The sequence below is a fragment of the Meles meles genome, chromosome 15 (genome assembly GCF_922984935.1).
Source record: "Meles meles chromosome 15, mMelMel3.1 paternal haplotype, whole genome shotgun sequence".
Classification (NCBI taxonomy): Eukaryota; Metazoa; Chordata; class Mammalia; order Carnivora; family Mustelidae; genus Meles; species Meles meles.
In genome coordinates, this window is record NC_060080.1 from 23,103,174 (window position 1) to 23,124,831 (window position 21,658).

Sequence of the window (21,658 nt, forward strand, 5' to 3'; positions counted from 1 at the left end):
CTGTTCTCTTCCTGCCTGTGTGACGTCAGGCACAGGCATGACACTTTCGGGCTTGGGGGCGGGGGAGGGGCGCTATCTGCTTCATTCTTTACTGTGGGGGATTAAATGAGTCCATGAAACTCACTCCAGCAAACGGCTCCCGCCAGCCCACCAAGCAGCCTGAGACAAATGCATTTTTCCCCTAAATTAAGGCCAGTACTTGAAGGATTAAAGAGCATCAGGGTCCAAGGTTATAGTTAACCTTTGTAGTTAACCTTTGTACCCCAATGCAAACCAGAATCTGGGACTGAAAATGGCAAAGGTTTAGAACTCAGCAGACTCTCTGGGCAGTGCACCTTCCAGATCTTTCTAGGACGCCTCAGTAGGAGTTTGGTTGGCCCGCCCTCCCTGGGACAGTCTGATGCTTGGCTGTCACCCATCGCCTTGTCAGGTGGCTGGCATCCGTGTAACCCTGCTGGTTAGCCGGTCTGGCTACTTCCCTCTGTTGAGGCTTGTCCTGGGTGTGGCTGGCTCGGGCTTCCCGTTGCAGCCCTTGGCCCAACACACAGAGCTCTGGGGGAGACGCGCCCCTGCCACTGCCCTTCAGTTCTGGGGCACAGGGGCTGTTCCATGGCTCCGTGTCCTTCTTGGGGCTCTCCTCACTGCTGCTGTGGAGAGAAGGGACAGCTGCAGATCAAACGCTCCTCGGTTGTTCCTTCTGCACCCCCCCACCCCCGCCGCCCTCCATCTCCATCCTTCCTCTCTCAGTCCCTCGCTCTCTGTCTCAGCCACAGGCCGGTGGAGTCCCGCCTCTGCCCTGCCTCAGCAGGTCTGCCCGGTTGGTGCCGTCCTGGTGCACGCCAGCTGTGGTTGGCACCGTGGGAACCGAGCCCCGGTGTCTGTGCAGACAGCAGGAGTCCTGTTCTTCCCCTCACGCCCAGGATCCCGCTGCTCTGAACAAAGCAGCTCCCTCAGGAACTCTGGGAGCTAGGCCTTTATTTTATTTTTGTTTTTAAAGCACTTCTTATTTAATAAAGGGCTAGGCTTAGCTAGTCGAATTAAAAATAACACCAACAAAAAATAAAGCAAAAAAAAAAGCAAAACCCAAAACCAAATCAAACAAAACCCCACCGCACCCTGCTTGGCTCAGCTGCCTCCCTTTTCCTGAACGGAGTAAAAGGGAAAGTGCCTGACCCAAGCCTGGCATTTGGCTAGAACGGAACCTCCCAGCTGCGGAGTGACACCGTGAGAGGAGGGGCTTTGAGGGGAGAGGGACACCGAGTGTGCACTGCGGGTGCAGAATGGAGAAGGACCACAAGCGTGGAGCGAGCTGAGGCCAGAAGGGGGACCAGCTCCGAGGGCCACAGGGGCTGTGTGCTGGCGGGCTGGCCTCATCGCTCCGGCCTGGAGGTGGGAGTCGGCTGTCCGGGTTCTGCACTTACTAGCTGTGTATCCTGGAGCACAGCTCTCTGATTCCCAATCCCTTCTCTGTAGAACAGAGACGATAAGAGTGTGCATCTCACGGGGAGGGGGGAAATGAGTGCACGGTAAGCGCTCAGTAAATGGCCCGCAGTCACTCCGCTTACCAGCATGAACAGGAAGTCACCCCTGGACAGGAAACGAGGGACCACCCTGTCACATGACGGGTAGGCACCTGAGGGTCAGAGCCTCGCCGTCAGCCATCTCAGGTCCAGGACTGGACCCGGCCCCCCACGTGCGGAGACCAGAAGGTCCTTCTCTCTGCCTGTGACAGCGGGTTCTCTGCCATCTCCGGCTTTTTATCACGCAGCGCGCTTGGCTCTGTGGTTAGGCTTCCCCGAGCTGTCCGACCAGCGGAGGGCGAGTCTGAGTTTGGATCCCACTAGGATGGGGGTGGCCGGAATGTGGGGTGAGGTGGGGTGGGAACTGAGATGGGCATACCCGGGATTTTTCCACCGTGAGCGTCTCCCTGTGTTCCTCAGAGCCAGCCTCATCCACGCCTGGCTCGGGCACTGTTTCTGGTCCCTGCCGATCAAGGGCGATTCTGTGCTCAGGACCAGACTGATGCACCTCATTGAGGACCCCTTGCGCTCCACGACTGGAGGTGCTGGCAGGAACGGGAGGGGCAGGCCCGGTGTTCCCGGTCAGTGGAGGTGACAAAGGATTTTGTCCTAGAAGTGTGTCTTCCCCGACCCCAGCCAGGTTGAGGCTCAGGCTTGGAGGTAGATTTTCCTGTTTGCCACGTGGCGACTGTGGTTCCACCTGATCCCAGAATGGCTGGGGAGGCAGGCTGCCTAGCCACTGCCCGGCTGGTGGGTTGGGAGCCTGATCCAGGAAACAGGGTTGGGGGGCTGGACCGCCAAGAGCCCCTGCCTGGGTGGTCCAGTCCAAGCAAAGGTTAAAAGCACTGTATTGAGGGGAGAAAGTCCGGACCTTTCTTGAATGCTCACGGTGCCCCAGTGTGCTAAGACCTAGAGACGGCACCTCCGTCAGGGGATTCAAAACATAAATAACAGCTAAAGCTTAGTGACTGAGCTTCCTGGGTGAGCCTCCAAGGACCGCTGCCAATCCCCTGGGCCCCAAGATCGGGAGGATATAAACATCATCATTTTTTCTATAAAAGGGGCTTGTGCCTGGCACGGGATGACTAGAAGTAGGTCAATGCCAGGTGTAGGCCAGGTCATCCCGCCTCTGATGCAAGATACCATGGGGCGGATGCATTCCTACAAGTCCCTGCTTGGGGAAACAACCTGTTTTGAGTCTTTCTGGCTCTCTCCCACTGGCCTGTTGGCTAGTTACACGATCTCAGGCAAATCATGACTACCTCCTCGGTCTGGTTTCTGATATGCAGGAGGGCAGGTAAAAAAATGCATCTATAGAGTGAGAAACACTCCGTGCTGGCATGCTTCTGCTCGCAGATGTCAACTTCACAGGGGCAGAGGGGTAGAGGGATCGGGGGATGAGCATTGTCCCATCACATTCAACATGTGCTCAGTTTCAGCTCCGAGTGGCTTGGACGTGTGGTCTTCCTAGGAGCCATTATCGTGACCTTTCAAGCAACCTTGGGAAATCTGTTTACGAATCCTACTTTCTTTCAAGCTATAAGCACTTTTCACTGCCCCCGCGGCCCGCCCCCCCCCCCCCCCCCCCCCCCCCCCCCCCCGCCACCATCTACCCCATCTCCCTAAGTATTGAGATTCAGGGCATAAAACAACATTTTAGGCTGCCCTATTCTGCGGAGAAGCCTGAGAGAAGGGCATTATTTTCTTCTTGAACAATTTTATGTTACTTTATTATTGCTACTGCTGTTTTAAAATGTTAGTGTTTTTAATTAATGCCATTTTATTGTCCCTGTTCTCCCGAGCTCTTCTCCTGAAGGGCACGGTTTTAGAAATGTAATAAGAGAGTAAGTGGCCAGTGCGAGGAGTAACGCATTAACATTTATAGAGGTTCTTAGACGAAAAGCACTGTGCTGTAGGAAGTTCATTTTAGATTTAAGAAAAGAGCAGCATTACATTAAGATTCTTGCAAAAAATAATCAATATTTCATTTCTTTCAAGTGGCTGGGGAAGTTTATATAACTCTAATAATGCACAACTTTCCCTAGATAATAACTTTATTTAAAATCGGCTGCGGAGCACTTTGTAAAAAATTACCACGTATGCCTCAGCAGACTGCGAAGTCCGTAACCCTGTCACTCTGACCGAGATAAACTGCGGATGGTCGCCGCAGGGGGCCTTTCGAAGATAGCAAGGAACCTGATGGTTGAGCTTTGTCCCATCTGATATTGAGATACATTGATAAGAGATTTCTCCGACAGGTCTCAGAGTTTTCTCCCTGGGCTGCATGCTGGAATAGATGCCATTTCCCCATGTGTTCTACCCACTTGGGCACATGTGTCTTTCTTTCCATGTTCAGGCCCTGCCTCTACCATGATTCATGATCGGTTACCATCCCATGCCCAGGCCTGCCTGCATGGCTGGGCCAATGACATGCAAGTCAGCTGCCCTCCCAAGCAACAAACACTGGGAACTCAGTCTGCCAAGGATAGTGATGGCCATCCTTCCACCGATTCTGGTGCTCAATGCCCATGAAAGGGTCTTTTTCTCGTCTACACACCCCCACACGGGGAGATGGGGGTGAGGCTAGAGTGGAAGGGAAGCAGAGGCAGGTCTTGGGGTTGTGCAAAAGCTAAACCTTTATATTCCATACCTCTAGGACATCTCAAGGCACGTCCCCTGGGTGTCCTTGAGACACTTTGGAGGGGCATCTATGAGGTCAAAACTATTTTCAAGGGACACCTGTGTGGCTCAGTTGGTTAAGCCGCTGCCTTCGGCTCAGGTCATGATCCCAGGGTCCTGGAATCGAGTCCGGCATCGGGCTCCCTGCTCAGCGGGGAGCCTGCTTGTCTCCCTGCCTCTTCCTGCCGCTCTGCCTGCTTGTGTTCTCTCTCTCTGACAAATAAATAAATACATAAAATCTTAAAAAAAAAACCTTAAAAAAACTATTTTCAAAATACTACCAAGATATTATTTGCCTTTTCCATTCATTCTTTCATAAATGTAGAGTGGATTTTCCTGTCTATGTGTTGTGTGATATCACACCAGATGGGCTGCAGAAGCAGGTCTCAGAAGGCCGCCCTCTTTCCCGAAAGCCAGACATGAAAGGGGTTTGCAAAAATATAAGACAATGGCCGTCTTTTCACTAAATATTTTGGTTGTGGAAAATATACCTACTTTTTAATGGTAGTGGATGATGGGGGTCATTGAGAAAATGAATTCATAGATATTTTAGGTATTTCTCAACTTTAACGTGTAATACAGTAAAAAGTAAGAGAGACAACCCACCTACACAAAGGTTCTTTTGGGTTCTCCATAATTCTTAAGAGTTTTAAAGGGGTCGTGAGGCCTGAAAGGCTGAGAAGCTCAGTAAGCCAGAGACAACAGCAATCAGGTCACTGGTTCCAGACAGCTTGACTGGGGCTCCGCACGGGGCGGAGGGGTGGGACCTCACTTCGTCTCCTTTTCCTCAAATGTAAAATAAAGGGGAGGGTGTGCTCGGATTAAGGTGATTGTTTTAAAATCTATTTTTAACACAGCAGAGCTTCTCTCAGTTAAAATCTTTCTTGGGAGCCTGAAATGAGTGACAGATGGAAGTGCGGCTGCTCAAGGATGGGTCCGATGGCGGGAGGCAGGCCATCTCACAGCCCCCTGTCCTCGGCCTCTCCCCTTGGAGCACAGTCTGGAAACTACTGACCCAGATGACCCCGAGGGCCTCTCGGCTCTATCGGATCACCGCAGGGCCATGGCCCGAGGACCCTCCTTACCTGCTCCTGCTGAGCGCGGGTTGACAAGCGTCGCTGGAGGCGCCGGGGACAGGCAGCCGAAGGCGGACACTTGGCCGGCGGTCAGAAGCTGTCCTTCTGATGAAAGGCTGAGGGTTGAGGGCACACAGAGCCATGCCCCGCTGTGAGCCTGCCCTCTGCCGTGGCCCTGAGCTCCTCCAGCCCCCTGCGGGGGTCCCGTGAGGGCCGCCAGCTTCAGGGGGCAGCAATGCTGGGGCAAGTGGGTGGGCTGTCGAAGGGGGCGGGGCAGCCTCAAACAGACAGGAGGTGGCTGGACAGAATATGGAACGTGTGTTCCCAGATGCTTTGGCCGTGGCTGCCTGACTGTCCTCGGAATCTCTTGTTTGCTTGTGCCCCAGAGCGGGGGACACCGGGGGGGAGGGGGAGGTGGTAGAGGAAGGGGAGCTCACTTCTGGGTGCTGGGTGGCGGGGCTGGAGGTGTGCTGTGCGGGGGGGCTCACCGGGGGAGTGTGAGGAGGCCTGTGCCGGGGTGGGGGGGAAGCTCCTTCCTTCATCGTGGGGGGGCTGAGCACCGTGGGGCTTATCGGAGGGCTGACCGGTGGGCTGGGGGAGCCATGCACAGGGGGAACACTTGGCTGGACAGGTCCATGAGAGGAGGGCTGCCTCCTGTCCTCTCGGGGTGTCCAGTATCCCCTCGTGGAAGAGGCCTTCCTGACCAGCAGGGGGCTTCTCTCCTGGCTCTGCCTGGGGGCTTCAGGAGAATGCGACCCTCGTGTTGGCCTGGCCAGGCTGGGTTCCAAAGTCCTGTTCTGCCCAGGTGTGTGGCTGGAATGGTGCCAGGGGATGACCTTCTGGGGACGCTTGGACAGGCTGGTGAGCCTGTCTGCGGGTGCCTGACTTGGAGCCCCTCTGCCCTCCTCCTCTGGGTTTCTGCTGGTTGCTGGCGGGTGGCTCAGGTCCATGGTGAGCTTTCTGGTACCGCAGCCACTCTTGCTGCCCCCTGGCCCTGTGCTGTGGGGCCTGGTGGGGGCAGTCGTGCTCTTGCTGGGTAGTAGGTCAGTGGGGTTCATGGAGGCTCTTAGCTTTGGGGAAGCCCACGTTCTCTGGGCAGGGTCAGCCCCTCCCAGCCCTGGTACACGGGTCCTCTTGGGAGAGCTCCCTGCTGGCGTGCTGCTCTCTGGGGGCTCCAGAGAGGTGAACGACTTGTCCATCAGGATTTCCGGAGGCGGTGGAGGGAGATGCTCTGGGTCATCTTCTGTTTCACTGGTGAAACTGAGGTCCTCCTCCTTGGATGCTCCTGTTGTCAGCAGCGGGGGGAAGATAGGGGCTAAGGGTCTCCAGTCTGGGGCTCCCTGGAGAGAGTCTCTACTTGCTGCTGGAGAAATTCGGGGCTTGGGATACAAAGGGGCAAGCCCCCTGTAAATGGGAAATCTGGGAGGCATGATGGGGATCCCCCACTTCCTGAGGCAGGGGCTTGGCCCAGCGTCCTTAGAGTCCCCTAGGGTCCTCAGACTCTTGGCGGGACTGAAAGTTTCAATGAGTTTCTTGACGGATGTTCTGCTGGGACAACCCCTGACATTCCAGTCCTCAGCCCCTGGAGCCTCACTGGTCTTCTCCCCCGATGGGGTGGTGATTGGCACCTCCTCCCCCTCCCCCGGCCGGGGCTCTTCACTCTCAGGACGGGGACCACATTTCTGCAAGATGCTCTTGTCCTGACTTGGCAAAATGACGAAGTTCTTGGTGAGGGAGGCCTTCAGCTTGCTGATGGTGTTGTTCTGGGAGCCCCTGCTGGTGTCTGGTCTCAGAGCCGCAGCTTGGGGCTGCCGCACCCGCTCCGGGCTCCGTCCCTGCTGCCGTGCACCTAGGGCGTAAAAGGCCTCCAGCCTCCGGCTCAGGTCTCTCTGCACCCTCTGCAGCTCCAGAAAGGTGGGGTCCTCCATGTGGCTTTGCAGACACCCCTCTGACTGGGACCTCCTCTGCCTCACAGGGGCCCTGCTGCTGCCGCTGGCTGTGCTGGGTCTTGGGGAGACCGCTGTCCTCCTCTCCTCCTCATCGGCCCAGTCCTGGGTCCCAGAAGGCACAGGGACAAACTTGATCCTTTCACTGATTGCTTCCTTCATCTTCAGAATCATTTCCTGGGCTTGGGGGCTCTCGAGCCTCCTGGGGTGTGGCTGAAATGGGCTCTCTGGGCCACCAGGTGAAGAACGTGGCCTTGGAGGGGAAGACTTTTCCTGCCGTGGACATGGACTCATACGGCTCACCTGGTCTTCCTCCCCCTCTGGGCTACTGTCCTCCCCTTCACTGAGGGAAGGAGTGTCCATTAACCTGGAGCCTTTAGAAAAATCTGCTTCCATGGAGACCCCGATCCCAGGGGACTCACACAGAGTGCTTTCGCCCATCCCCAGAGGCCTGGCGGTCATTGTTTTTGGGCCTGGGCTTGAGGGCCGTGGGCTACCTGCTCCCCACTGTGCCGCGGGCTGAACCTTTGCAGTGGGAGGCCTGGAGAGGGGGCAGTCCTGGGGTCTGTCTGCACCTATCCGGGAAGGACTGTGCTGCCAGGTCTTTCCTGACAACCTGGCTTCCCCCGTGGCTGAATGCACTGGCTTGCACTCTACGGGCTCCGACCCCGAGTCCCAGCTGGCTTGCTTGCCCAGCCTGTCCCCCAGCTGCACAGACTCGTTGTCCCCACCGATGCCGCTGTCCTCAGAGCACAAGGGTCCACCCTGCATCCCAGGGTCCCCATGGCCGCTCGCCAAGCTCTCCAGCTGCCCCAGAGCCCTTAGGAGGCATTCATCTGCAGCCCTCTTTGTGCTCAGCTTCTTTCCCAAGTGGCTCGCGGTGGCATGGTGGTAACTGCTGGAGCCCTCCAGGAAGCTGCCAGCGACGGAGGCCACCGTGCCACTGAGCCCCTGCAGCTTGCTGACTGTGTACTGCAGAAGCTGCTGCAGGAGTTCTGGCCGCTCCTGGGACTCCCCTTTCCTCAACGGCCAAGCCAGATCCTCCCGGACTTCCTGGAGGAGGTTTTCTCCGTCCTTGGAGATCTCGCCCAAGAGCCGGTTGACCTCATCAAAGCACAGCAGCAGGAAGGTGACCATGGGCTGCAGCAGCTCTTGGGTCTGGGTGGCCTGATGGATGAGGCACAGGATTGCTTCGTACTTGGAGAGGCAGGAGTGGAGGTAGGTGTAGGCATGCTGGTGGGCCTTCACCAGGGGCTCAGGGAAATCCACTTTGCTTTCAGGCTCATGAGCAGGAAGGATGGTTTGGCAGCAATGGTCCTGTTGGCCACATGTGTGGCGTCTCAGCTTCCTTTGCTGGGTATTCCTTTCCTCACTCTCTTCCCGGGAAAAGCCTGCCCCTTGTGACCCGTGGGAGCTCTGTGTCTTGGATGGAAGGTCCTTAGCCCTGTGGTTTTGTGACTTGTCCAGCTGGGGCGGGGAGGTTTCGGTTTCTGGGGGCATTCCCTCCGTAGCTTTCCCTGGGCCTGCAGTGAGACCTCTTGTGAGCCGATAGAGACCTTCCGCTGGGCTTTGGGTCCACCCGGCCTGTGGCTGTTCCTCTGCCAGCCTCTGTCCCTGGGACGGGTCTCCCCCAGAGTCATAGCAGGTGCAGCCTGGAACCGGCAAAGGGACAGAGCATCTTTCACTGGCCCCCTGACATCCTGGCAGAATTGCTTTGGGCTTTTTAAAAAACTGGATGCCACTCTTAGCAACGCTATTAACAATGTCATTGTGAGAAGGTGTGCACCCCATGATTTCAGCCTGTAGTCATCTCCCACCCACAGTCTTCACAGTTTTCAGAGAACTGTCCTTGAAATACGAATGAAAGGCAGCCTTACGAGTCGATCCAGGCAGTTTCCAGGCCAGAATGCTCTGAGGTCCATGGCGCTGGGTCCTCGGAACCCCCTTTCCTTCCTTCCTTGGCCCCACCGCATAGAGGCGGCGGTGCTTGTGGTCTTGTTGCTCTGTGTCTCGACCCCTCTGCTCTGAGTGAGCAGCGGGGCAGTTCTCTAGGACCTCAGTCTCGTGGATTATGCACCTGCGTTCTGCTACGGGTCGCGACAGATGTGGATGGCAAGTGGAACTTTAAGCCTATTAGGTTAATCATGGCCTAGCCAGTCAGCACTGGCAGTGTGTTCTAATATAGAACTTCTCAGCATTTGCTATCTTGGGAAGCGGATTATTTTTGCACGTGCTTATGCTTTTAATTCTGTTCAGACGCCTGCCATATGAAACCTAGAGAAATGAGCCCTAATTGCAGAAAGCTCTAGAAGAGACATATTTGTGGAAGAGAAGGGAGGGTTCGCCGGCTACAGATCCAGGCGGAGAAGTGACCTTCACAGTTTAATAAGGGCAACCCAGCCAAGTGTGCTCCAACCTGCTATTATCAAGGAGACCCCAAAACACACAATAGACAGTAATTGGAGCAATATGTTGTTGTTTGTGTGGCTTATACAAACACAACGGCTCTAGCATTAGAGAACTTCACTAAATAAGACAGGGAATAGAGAAGGCAATGTGGCTTCTCTTTACACTAGAAAAGTGAGTTTGATAGCCGCAGAGCCGTCTTCCCTGGTTTGGAGGGGAAAGCAGAGAAAACTCACTATCATGTAAAGCTCAAGGCTGGTCCCTGTGGAGCAGAGGGGCTCAGGGAGGCAATGCTCTCAAAGAAAGAGGCTTTTAGGGGTGTCTGGATGGCTCAGTGGGTTAAAGCCTCTGCCTTCAGCTCAGGTCATGATCCCAGGGTCCTGGGATCGAGCCCCGCATTGGGCTCTCTGCTTAGCAGGGAGCCTGTTCCCCACCCCCTCACCCTCTGCCTGCCTCTCTGCCCGCTTGTGATCTGTCTGTCAAATAAATAAATAAAATCTTCAAAAAAGAACCCACAAGCAAACAAACAAAAAAACAACAACAAAAAAGAAAGAGGCTTTTAATTAAATCTTTCTCATAGGAGAGTAAGCCAACCCAAGGCAGCAGGGAGCCATTGGTCATTAGGAGTAGAACTTTAAGGGAAAATGTATTTTCCTTTTTGACCACAGCTTCTACACAATCTGAGCGTGGAGCCCTTGTCCATAGTGAAGGGTAGAGTCTGCCTATTTTAATATTCCTTTTAATTTTGTAAGAACTGCCAGAAGTCTAGAGCGAGGAGTAGAGAGACTTGGATTCAAGTCCTGCTCCTTCTCCTTTGAGTTGGGAGAAGGAAGTCATTTAAATTCCCTGAGGTCAAGACCATCTTTGGAATGGGGATAATGGTACCTACTTCATGGAGCTGTTGTAGGAATTAACTCATGCTTGGTAAGTGCCTGGCCAGTGGTAAATTAAAAAAGAAAGAGGAAGGAAGGAAGGGAGGGAGGAAGGGAGAGAGAGAAAAGGAGAAAAGAAATTCTTTATTCCTTTCTTCCTGGCATCTAAGCCACTTGTAATAATAAAAGTCATAAGAAAATTCATGAATTAGTCCAGGACCAAGCCCCAATCCTTTCCTGAATTACCTGGAAATAATGCAGCTCTGGATCTGGGTTTTGGCCCTTCTGTGGGTGTAGAATGGCCCTTTGCTCAGCACACTGTGGCCTCAGGATTTCCTCCTCATGTCATTCCTCTGCTCTTAAACACACAGTTCCCATCATCTGCATACTAAGGGGTTTTTTTTTTAATTGAGCCATTTCTCATTTTTGCTAGTTGCCAATTTCTAATTTTCCTAATAGAAAAAAAAAAAAAAGATCGCATCGAGTATCTTCTGAAGTTACTTGAGATTGGACTTGATATTCTGGCTGTTTTCATTCTCTCTTACAGAGCCCTGTACAACTGATGAAAATAATCCCTTGGGCGTCAGGCTGGTTTCAGAACCAGAAAGGACATAGAGACACCTCCTATGCCGGGAGCAAGCTGGGGACGGGCTGCTGGGGCTGTGCTCGGAGCCTGAGCCTATCACAGCCCTATGCCCCAGAGTGCATAATTATTAAAGTTATCCAATCTGTTTATTTGAGGCTGAACTCATGGGAAACACGCAGCTTACTCAGTGCCTGGGGGCGAGCTGCGTTAGGCATCAAGAAGTTGTTTCATTTGTCATGGTGCTAGGCAGGCTCAGTAAACAAGCGTGCCATGTGGGAAAATTCTTTCTTCCATTTAGCAGAGTTGGAAAGCTCATCTGAAGGGTTCTTTATGTAAATTCTTCTCTCGGGATTTGGGGCCCTGGTCAAATCATCTTTATGAACACCTTTGGTCTAAGTGGCTAAAATGATGTCCAAACCAACGATCAAAATAAAAGTATTTGCCTGGAGGGTCAGCTGTCAGACGCTCTCTGCCTTGGGGAATGATTTAAGAAGCTCTTTATTCATTGCCACTCACTTTTCATCAAGCCTAACTTTTGTTTTTCTTTCTTTTCTAACTGAGTTTGCCTCAAATGGAAAAAAAAATTACTTTGAGTGGAAATGTAAGATGATCCAACTACGCTAGAAGCTTGTTTGATAGTTAAGTGTACGCCCACCCTATGACCCATCAATTCCACTCCTAATATTTAAGCCAAGAGTATTGAATTCCTAGGTCCTCAAAGGAGCAAGAATATTGACAGCATTGAATGCCTAGGTCCTCAAAGGGACAAGAATATTCCTACTAGCTTTATTCATAATGCCCTCAAATTGGAGATAATCCAAATGTCTGTCAATAGGGAAATAAATAAATTTGGCATAATTGTACAATGGAATACTTCCCAGGAATAAGACTAGCAACCTACTGAAATATGTAACAATATACATTTAAAAACTGTTATGCTGAGTGAAAGAAGCCGGGCATGAAGGAGTACATATGGAATAATTCCATTTGTATAAAGTTCAACAACATGCAAAACAATCTAGTTATAGAGCTCAGAAACGTGGCTACAGGGGCAAGAGTTATTAACTGGATATGGGCATGGGGAATTTCTTAGAGTAATGTAAATGTTCTCTATCTTGACCTGGGTAGTGTTTACATATATGTACAAATTCCTTGAGTTGTACACTTAAGTTGTGTACTTTATGTATGTTAACATATATACGCAACTAAAATGCAACTGTATGTTTTACTTTGTGCCTGAAAGAGTCCCTGTATAATGCCCTTGATTCTTGGAAAAGGGCCCCTATATTAGTTGCCTATTGTTGTATAACAAATTACCTCAAAATTTAGCAGCTTAAGACAGCAAACATCATTTGATTATGAAACATGTTTCTGTGGGTTGGGAATTCGGGAGCAACTCACAGGGTGGTTCTGGCTCAGGGTCTTTCATTAGGTTGCAGTCAAGACATTAACCAGTGTTGCAGTCATCTGAGGACTTGACTGTGGCTGGTTGACTTGCTGCCAAGGTAGTAGATCATTCACATGACTGTTGACAGAAATTCTCAATTCTTTGATTGATGTCTACAGGAGTCATCAGTCCCTCATCATGTGGACCTCTCCACAGGCCTGCTTAAATGTTCTCACAACATGGCAGCTGACTTTCCCTAGATTGAGCTGTCCGAGAGAGCAAGAAGGAGGCCACTCTATCCTCATCTCAGAAAACGTACACCTTTACTTTCTCCACATTTTATTCTTTGGAAGATAGTCTCTAAGTACAGTTCAAACTCAAGGAGACAAAAATTAGTCTCCACATTCCAAAGGTGACCAAAAATTTAAAAATCTGGACATACCATTCATAGGTCAAACCGTGACATTGACAAGATAACTATGTACAGTAAATACTAACCTACTAAAGGTTATCCTTGCCCTTCAGCATGTTAAATAAATTCTACCCCATTTTTAAAATCATGTGCCTTTCAGACAATTGACCAGTAAAAGAAGGTTCTATTATGGCATCAATTTTGAGCCAAACTGTAGGTCATTTAAGCAATCTGATAAGATGTCTTATTTCTCAAGTTCTGTCAGCATCACAAGTGAGCATTCCTGGACCTTAAAAGCTAAGAAACATTTCCTATTACCCAAGGCCTTGGGCATATCTGGTCCTTCAGATCTGAAGGGATGATCTCTGCACACAGTTCCCTGATCCAGATGTGGGATAAACAGGCAATACACAACCGTTGTGGTGAGCTGACAGGAAAAAAGAGCTAATGTTTGTGTTCCAGGTGTGGTGTTGGGAACTTTACATGTATCATTTCACTGGCTCCCCTCTCCGGCTTTGCTGAGGAGAATCACTACCCATCATTAAAAAATTAATCTGGTTATTGCTATATATGTTGATGCAATCCGTCCAGAGTTGCTCATGTGATAAGCAATTTTTTAAAAGGGAGAGAGAGACCAACATGGGGCTTAATCTCATGACCGTGAGATCACGACCTGAGCCAGAACCAAGAGTCAGATATTTAATGGACTGTGCCACCCAGGTGCCCCCATGTGATAAGCAATTCTATCAGAAATCACCATGTGACCTTCAAGTGTCTGCATAAGTGGCTTCTCTTTTGGTGATCACATTAGAAACCCTATTTTTACCCCACCTTCATATGTGTGGCTTATGGTCTTAATCACACAGTCATTTTATGGTATCTCTGGAGGGGGATTGCTTAACTCTTTGAGATGTCCCTGAGGATCCACCAAAATAAAATTCATCTATACTCTGTAGACTATATTTGAAATCAAAGTATCCTAAATATACCCTCCATTTATATGTTTAATGGACACGGACAGAGAGAGAGCGAGAGAGCGCATGCACAAGCAAGGGGGAGGGGCAGAGGGAGAGGAAGAAGCAGACTCTCCGCTGAACAGGGACCAACCCCCCCCCCCCCGCCCCAAGAGGGCTCCATCCCAGGACACTGGGCTCATGACCTGCTGAAGGCAGATGCTTAACGACTGAGCCACCCAGGTTCCCCATGCCAACAGTTTCAATCATGACCTCCAAGGCAGAAGGGGGAGAGTGTGGGGCAGGCATACCAGATACTCAACTGTCCTTGCTCAGAGTTGACACCCATCATTGTTGCTCACAGTTTAATGCCTAGGACTTTTTCCATGGCCTCACTTAGATGCAGAGGGGCTGGGAAATGTCATCAGTCCCTGGCAGGACAACCACTTTTCAGCAACATCTCTATACCATGGAAGGGGAGCTCCAAGTTTTGGTGGCCAAGTAGTGTCCTTTGCCACACCCATGTTTCCAGATGAGGACACAGAATCTGAAAAGGGTCAGATAATTTGCTTAGGTCCTATATCTAGCATATAGCTGATGTGGGATTTGGACCCGGGTCTCTGATTTCAATGCCGGTGTTATTCCTATGGCATTTTTTGGGTAAATAACTGTGTTTCAAGCTTCACTTAGGATTGATGGCTCATCTTCTGTTGGACTTTTCAGTCACACTCTCAGATTCTGGCCCCACCAGGAGGAGGCTTGCAGGAGTCTATGAGAAGTAACTTCAGATACGTTCTGGAACCAAAAGAAGTCCTGCAGGTTGCCCTTCTAAACCTTCTCTGTCTCTAATCCCTTTGGATTGATGACTTGGCTGGATGACCATTGATTTTAATTTTGCCCCCGAATGGGGACTTTCAGATAACCCCTAGCTCTAAATTCTAGATCCCACAGAAAATCCCATGCTCTGCCGTCTCTGACTTCAGCCCAGATTCCAGGTCTCTGGCTCTCAGCGGGCTCACCTCCTGGGATGCTGGCTATCCAGAGTGGTGGTTGGGGCCAAGGAATCAAAGATGTAAACTAGCTTCATATTAACTACTGAATAGAGTCACTAGCAGAGGAAGACGAAGATTGGATTTCTATTCCCAGAGATACTTTAAAGTAAGAGATGTTGATTTCAGCAAAAATATTTGCATTTCATAAACATGCTTGCATTTCACAAGCATTGTAATTGTATTTTTGCTTATTACCTTCCACTCTTTTCTTCTACTTAGATATACATCCTCTGCAAATCTGTTAATCATATTGTACATGCCATTATATTATCCTTGTTCACTAAAAACACATTATAAATATTTTCCATGATACACTGCTTCAAAATACTTAAGGGAAAAATCCTATTGTATATAATCAACAATCTCTTGCTTCAACGAAAAGATGAATAGCAGAGTCTGTAGGTATAGATCAAAGTACAATTTATGAATTTGTTAACTTTTCTTGCCCCATGCAAATGTTTCTCAGAGCGAAGTCTTCACAGAAATGCATATAGATGTAACCACACGTTCTTCCTCTGTGGCATAGGTGAATTGGAGATGAGAGAGGGTGACCAAATGTACAGGATACGTCTGGAAAGCCCATGCCCAGCAAAGATGAACATCTTGAAAGTGGTGAGATGGGGACTTGAGCCCCAGGTCTGGCTGACTCCCAGGCTCCTGTTTTTCCACATTTAGGTCATCTCTATTTTAAATAATACTGAAATTTCCTTGTAGGGAAATCTTTGTCCACATTTGTGATTATTTCCTAAGGATAGTTCCTGGATGTTCCTGGAATAGCTTAGCCAAAGAATATAAACATTAAAATAATTTAATTGACTTAATTTTTCTTGAGTAGTTTTAAGTTTACAGAAAATTGAGCAGAGAGTTCCCATATAATCTCCCTCAACACAGTTTTCCTTATAATAACAACTTACCTTAGTGTGGTATATTTATTACAATTATTAAACCAGTCTTATAAGCTAAAGCCCATACCTTATTCAGAATTCCTTCAGTGTTTTTTTGTTTTTGGTTTTTTTTAAAAGATTTTATTTACTTATTTGACAGAGAGAGAGAGAGAGAAAGCACAGCAGGGGGAACAGCAGCAGAGGGAGAGGGAGAGGCAGGCTTGCCAAGCAGGGAGTCTGATGTGGGGCTTAATCCTAGGAGCCTGGGGATCATGACTTGAGCTGAAGACTGAGCCACCCAGGCACCCCCAGAATTCCTTAGTTTTTACCTAATGTCATTTTTTCTGTTTCAGAATCCCATCCGGAAAACTACATTACATTTAGTCCTTATGACTTCTTAGGCTCCTCTTGACTATGACAGTCTCAAACTTCCCTTGTTTTTGATGACCTTGACCGTTTTGAGAAGTACGGGTCAAATGGTTGGCTGTCCCTCAATGCGGATTTGTCTGATGTTTTCTCATGATTAGATTGGAGTTATGGGTTTTTGAGAGGAGGATTGTAGAGGTAATGTGCCATTTTTATTACATCATATCAAGAGCACACACTATCAACATGATTTACAACTGCTGATGTTGACCTTGATCTCCAGGCTGATGCGGTATGTGTGAGACTGCTCAGCTGTGAAGGTATTTCCCCATCCTCTTTCTCTACTGTACTCTTTGGAAGTGGGAGGGGAAGCCACACTTAGGGAGTGGAGAGTCACGTCCCCCTGAATATAAATATTTTTAAGGTTTTTGGTACAAATTATGGAATTACTCTCCAGAAAGAAAGATTATACCGGTCTACATTCCCGGCCAACAATGTGCATATGTACCTACTTTATTACAAACTTGCCAGCATTGGATACTGTCCTTTAAAAAATCTGTTGATTTTAAAGAGGAAAAGTGACATCTCATTTCTATTTGCATTCATGAATTTATTGGAGAGCTTGTGTATTTTAAACACTAGATGTTCTGTTGGCCACTAGCATATGTTCTTTCAGGGACTATGTGTACATCCTTTGCTTGTTTTTAGATATTGGAGTATTTAGCTTTGCTTTGTTAATCTCCAGTATATTGGTATTTCATTTGGTCATATACATTGCTATGTTGTATGTTTTTTCAAAGTTTTCCTTTTTAAAAAAAAATTTTATTTATTTATTTGACAGATAGAGATCACAAGTAGGCAGAGAGGCAGGCAAAGAGAGAGGGCAAAGAAGGCTTCCTGCTGAGCAGAGAGCTCAATGTGGGGCTCCATCCCAGGACCCTGGGATCATGACCTGAGCTGAAGGCAGAGGCTTTAACCCACTGAGCCACCCAGGCATCCCAGAAATGTGATTCTTAAGAGGTGAATTTGATCACCATCCTTCAGTAGTTTGCATATCCAAATGAGTAGTCAGAAATGGGGAGGTGGGGCCTCGGGATTGGTGGGTGGTGGGCGTGTCCAGAAACACGTATTTCCACAAGTAGCTATTTCCAATGTCCCCACATTTTTAGAGTCTTCTCTTTTAGAATTTTCTTCTGAGCCAACATCAGTCATGAAATAAAATTAGTCTAATTACAGTGAGTTGTGCCTCACGAGGTAAACTAGTACATGGAAACAAAGCAGACCACACGGACTGAGATGTGGAATGTTAATTGATGTGCTTTTGTCTCTTCTTAATCCTCCTCAGATCTTTTCAAGGTATCGCAGGCCCCTTTCCTAACCCCCATGGTGGGGGGCAGTGAGGGAGCCTCTCAGTGAAGCTCTGACTAGAAGTTCAAAGGCTCCACTGAAGGATAGGACAGAAAAGATCTGCAAAGGGATTGGAGGAGACGACATCGCCCCCCGCCCCTTCCAATAGTTAGAGGATACCTCCTGATCTAGGAATGGGAAAGATGTTAGGAGAGAAGCCACCGGGTTATGTGTGAGTGTGGGACTTCTGATCACAAGGCCTCATCTGGAGGGGCCTGAGAGAAGAGGTTCTCATGCCCCCTTCTTGGGCCATAGCCTGACACTGGGAGATAGCAAGTCAGCAAACTTGAGGGACGAGTGCCTCAAGTCACCTTGAAGTGACAGAATAGGAAGGCCGGCGTGGCATGTCTAGGTACAGAACGATGGGAGACTTGCCCACCCCATCTCCCACAGGTCATCCTGGTGTAAGAGGAAACCTACAATGTCCTGAAGTCTTCCATGTGGAGCAAATCTACTAGAGAGAGAGAGAAAGCCAGGGGGTCATGCAACCCAGGATGAGGCTGAAAATGGGTGAGGATGGAGGTGTCCTCTCAACAGAGACAACTAATGGGAACCCCCTTATGTCCCACAAACCACCAGGTCACCTCTCAAGGGTGCCGGACAGGACGGATTAAGACCAAGATGTGGGGTTCCTCGGATAAGACCTTGAGAGCTGAGATTAGTTCCAGGGAAGAGAAGCAGAGGGAGAAAGGGAGAGAGAGAGAGTTTTAAACCTAATTGTGACTGAATTATAAACTTGAATTGGCTAAGAAATGACTGAATTTGAATGAGTTTACTTGAGAGTGACTAGATTAAATTTTCTCTGCTTTGAGGCGGAATGGAGGCTCAAGGCAGAAATTACGCTCAATTATAGAAGAATAGAGAAAATTACATTTTTGCACACTCAAGTCAGTGACTGGCTCCAATAATTACAGGCAGCCAGGTGTCAGCAAAATCCCCAGAACAGACCACGGAATCCGGAGGCTGCTTTTCCAAGTGATTATTTTATCTGTTGGCAGCAGCTCAAAAGGTAACACGATGTCTTCTCATCAGAAATCATGACAAAAATCCATTCAAATTTCTGTTCAAAATGTTCTCTTGATAGCAGAGAGCAGAGCTAACTACCACGTGTTGATGGGGAAAAAGAACAGTTTCTGGAGTTCTGAGGAGGCCCAGCCTGGGTTGTAATCTTCTGACGCAGGCAGCGCTGGGATCTGGTTTGTCCCCTCCAGATCCAATCTCCACAGTCCTTTGCCCTCGCGGGCCCCCTGGGAGGCGGTTCCCTGGCCCAGGGCATGGAGGAGGGGCAAGCAAATATGGTTATTGATTCCCCAGTCTCCCTTTGGGAGAGTCTCCTCAGCGTCCAGACCTCTTCCTGGCGGTGAAGTGAAGGGCCAGACCCTGTTACCCATTCTTCTGCTGCTGCCCTGGCTGCCCGCAGCCTCAGAGGTAGGTTCAAGGTCATAACTCTGGTCTCTGGCCCTTTAAATCTGGTATCCATAGCACCGCAGGCAATGCCATTATTATGTATCGGCTACCAGAAGAAAAGCCTGGCTGGGGTGCACTCGAGGGAGTCACTCACGTCAAAGCCAGCCACCACCACGCTGGCTTTCTGTAATTGGGATCTGCATATGGGCCCGAGGGAGCCCATTATGAAAACACCTATTTTCATAGACTCCCACCCACTCCAAACAATTGGTGCTCTGGCTGAGGAAGACCCATGAGAAATTGACATTTTTTCCCCCTGGGTGACATTGAGAAGACAGTATCATGACTGGGTAAGTTTCATTATAAAATGAATCTCAGGCCCACCCAGGCCTCTGATGAAACCGCGTCTGTGCTCAGGCACAGGTGAGTGTCCTGAACGAAACACACTGTTATTTGAGATGAATTAACGTGAGTTGCAGTAGCTGGACATAGGCTGTGGGTCGGTTTAGATACATTTTACAGGAGTGTATCCTTTCCTACGTAATAACCCTAATGACCCCAAAAGGTCAGGCATTTCAGTTCTGAAAAACGGAATGAAGTATTAAAAATGCTTCACAATCTACTTTTTAAAAAAATTTTTTACAATTGATGAGCCAGTATTGATATATTACTGTTGACTGAGGTTCTTAATTTCCATGACAGTTCACTCTTTGTGGTGTATATATATATATATATATATTTTAAGATTTTATTTATCTGACAGAGAGAGATCACCAGTAGGCAGAAAGGCAGGCAGACAGAGAGGGGGGAGCAGGCACCCCACTGAGCAGAGAGCCCAATGAGGGGCTCGATGCGGAGCTTGATGCCAGGACCCTGAGATTGTGACCCGAGCTGAAGGTAGAGGCTTAACCCGCTGAGCCACCCAGGCGGCCCTGGGGTGTATAGTCTTTCTCTCTTGACAAATGCATGATATCATGTACTCACCTTTACTGCGTCTTACAGAATGGTTTCACTCCCCTTAAAAATCCCTGTGCTCTGTTCATCCTTCTCTTCCTCCTTCCCCAGCCTCTAGCAAATACTGATCTTCTTATTGTCTCTCTTCTTTTACCTTTTCCGGAATGTCATACAGTTGGAATCATATAGTATGTAGCCCTTTCAAACTGGCTTCTTTCATTTAACAATATATATTTAGGGGTCTTCCATATATTTTTATGGGTTGATAACTCATTTCTTATTATCACTTTCAATATTCCATTGTATAGATGTACCACAATTCGTTTATCCATTCCCTAACTGAGGGACATGTTGATTATTTGCAGTTTTTGGTAATTATGAAGAACTCTGCTAAAAACATTCATGCGCAGGTTTTTGGAGACAAATTTTCAAGTCACTTGGGTAAATATCTAGGTGTGAGCCGTAGCTTTGTAAGATACTGCCAAACTGTCTTTCAAAATAGCTGTACCATTTTTTGTTCCCACCAGCAATGAATGAGAGAGCTCCTTTTTCTCCACATTCTTGCCCAAATTTGGTGTTGTCACTGTTTGGGATTTTAGCCATTCTAACAGATAGTAGATCTCATTGTTGTTTTAATTTGCAGTTCCCTGATAGCACATGACTTTGAGCATCTCTTCACATTGTTTACCTGCCATCTTCTTTGCTGACGTCTGTTCAGATCGTTTTCCCAAGTTGAGTTGTTTTCTTACTGCTGAGTTTTAGGAGTTCTTTGTATATTTTGGGTACAAGTCCTTCATTAGATATGTGTTTTGCAAAGATTTCCCCCCCAGTCTATGGCTGCTTTTCATTCTTTTAACAGGGTCTCTGCAGAGCAGAAAATTTAAGTTCCAATGAAGTTCATCTTGTTTTTGGTATTGTATTTGGCGGTGTATCTTGTATTTGGTGTTGTATCTAAAGAGTCATTACCGAATGCAAGGTCATTAGTTTGTCTTTTATGTTATTTTCTAGAAGTTTCATAACTTCGCATTTTACATATATACCCACAATCCATTTTGAGTTAGTTTTTGGGAGAGATGTAAGGTCTGCGTCTAGACTCATTTTTCTGTATGTGAATGTCCGGTGGTTCTAGCATCGTTTACGGAAGCATTTCTCTTTTTCCATTGAATTCTCTTTGCTCCTTTGTGAAAGAGAGGTCAACTGCATTTGTGTAGGTATATTCTTGTGTGGGTATATTTTGCTCTATATTCTATTCCACTTATCTTTTTGTCTTTTCTTTTGCCAATACTATGCTCCCTTGAATACTGTAGTTTATTACGTGTTTAAGACTCATCTGTCCTTTGACTTTGCTCTTCTTCAACATTGTGCTGGTCATTCTGGGCCTTTTGCCTTTCCATACAAGCTTTATTTATTATTATTATTATTTTTTAAGATTTTATTTATTTATTTGACAGAGAGAGAGATCACAAGTTGGCGGGGCGGGGTGGGGGAGGGAAGCAGGCTCCCTGCTGAGCAGAGAGCCCAATGTGGGGCTGGATCCCAGAACTGTGAGACCATGACCTGAGCTGAAGGCAGAGCCTTAACCCTCTGAACCACCCAGGTGCCCCAAAACTTTATTTATGATGATTTTTTAAAGATTTTATTTATTTATTTGAGAGTAGTTTTAGGTTTATAGAAAACTATAGTATAGTATAGGGGGTTCCTCTAAGCTCCTTCTGCCCCTTGGCAGTTTCCCCTCTTATTAACATTTCACC

At 48.5% G+C, this 21,658-nt stretch overlaps 1 protein-coding gene across 1 annotated transcript; it reads right to left on the reverse strand.

The window, feature by feature from the left end:
* Positions 1 to 358: 358 nt before the first annotated feature.
* PCARE (photoreceptor cilium actin regulator) lies at positions 359 to 9,012 on the reverse strand. The gene is made up of 2 exons (XM_045979029.1): positions 5,285 to 9,012; positions 359 to 647 (listed from the first exon to the last, which is right to left on the reverse strand). Exons 1-2 carry the CDS (start codon positions 9,010 to 9,012, stop codon positions 359 to 361), a joined length of 4,017 nt encoding a protein of 1,338 aa, XP_045834985.1.
* Positions 9,013 to 21,658: the final 12,646 nt, after the last annotated feature.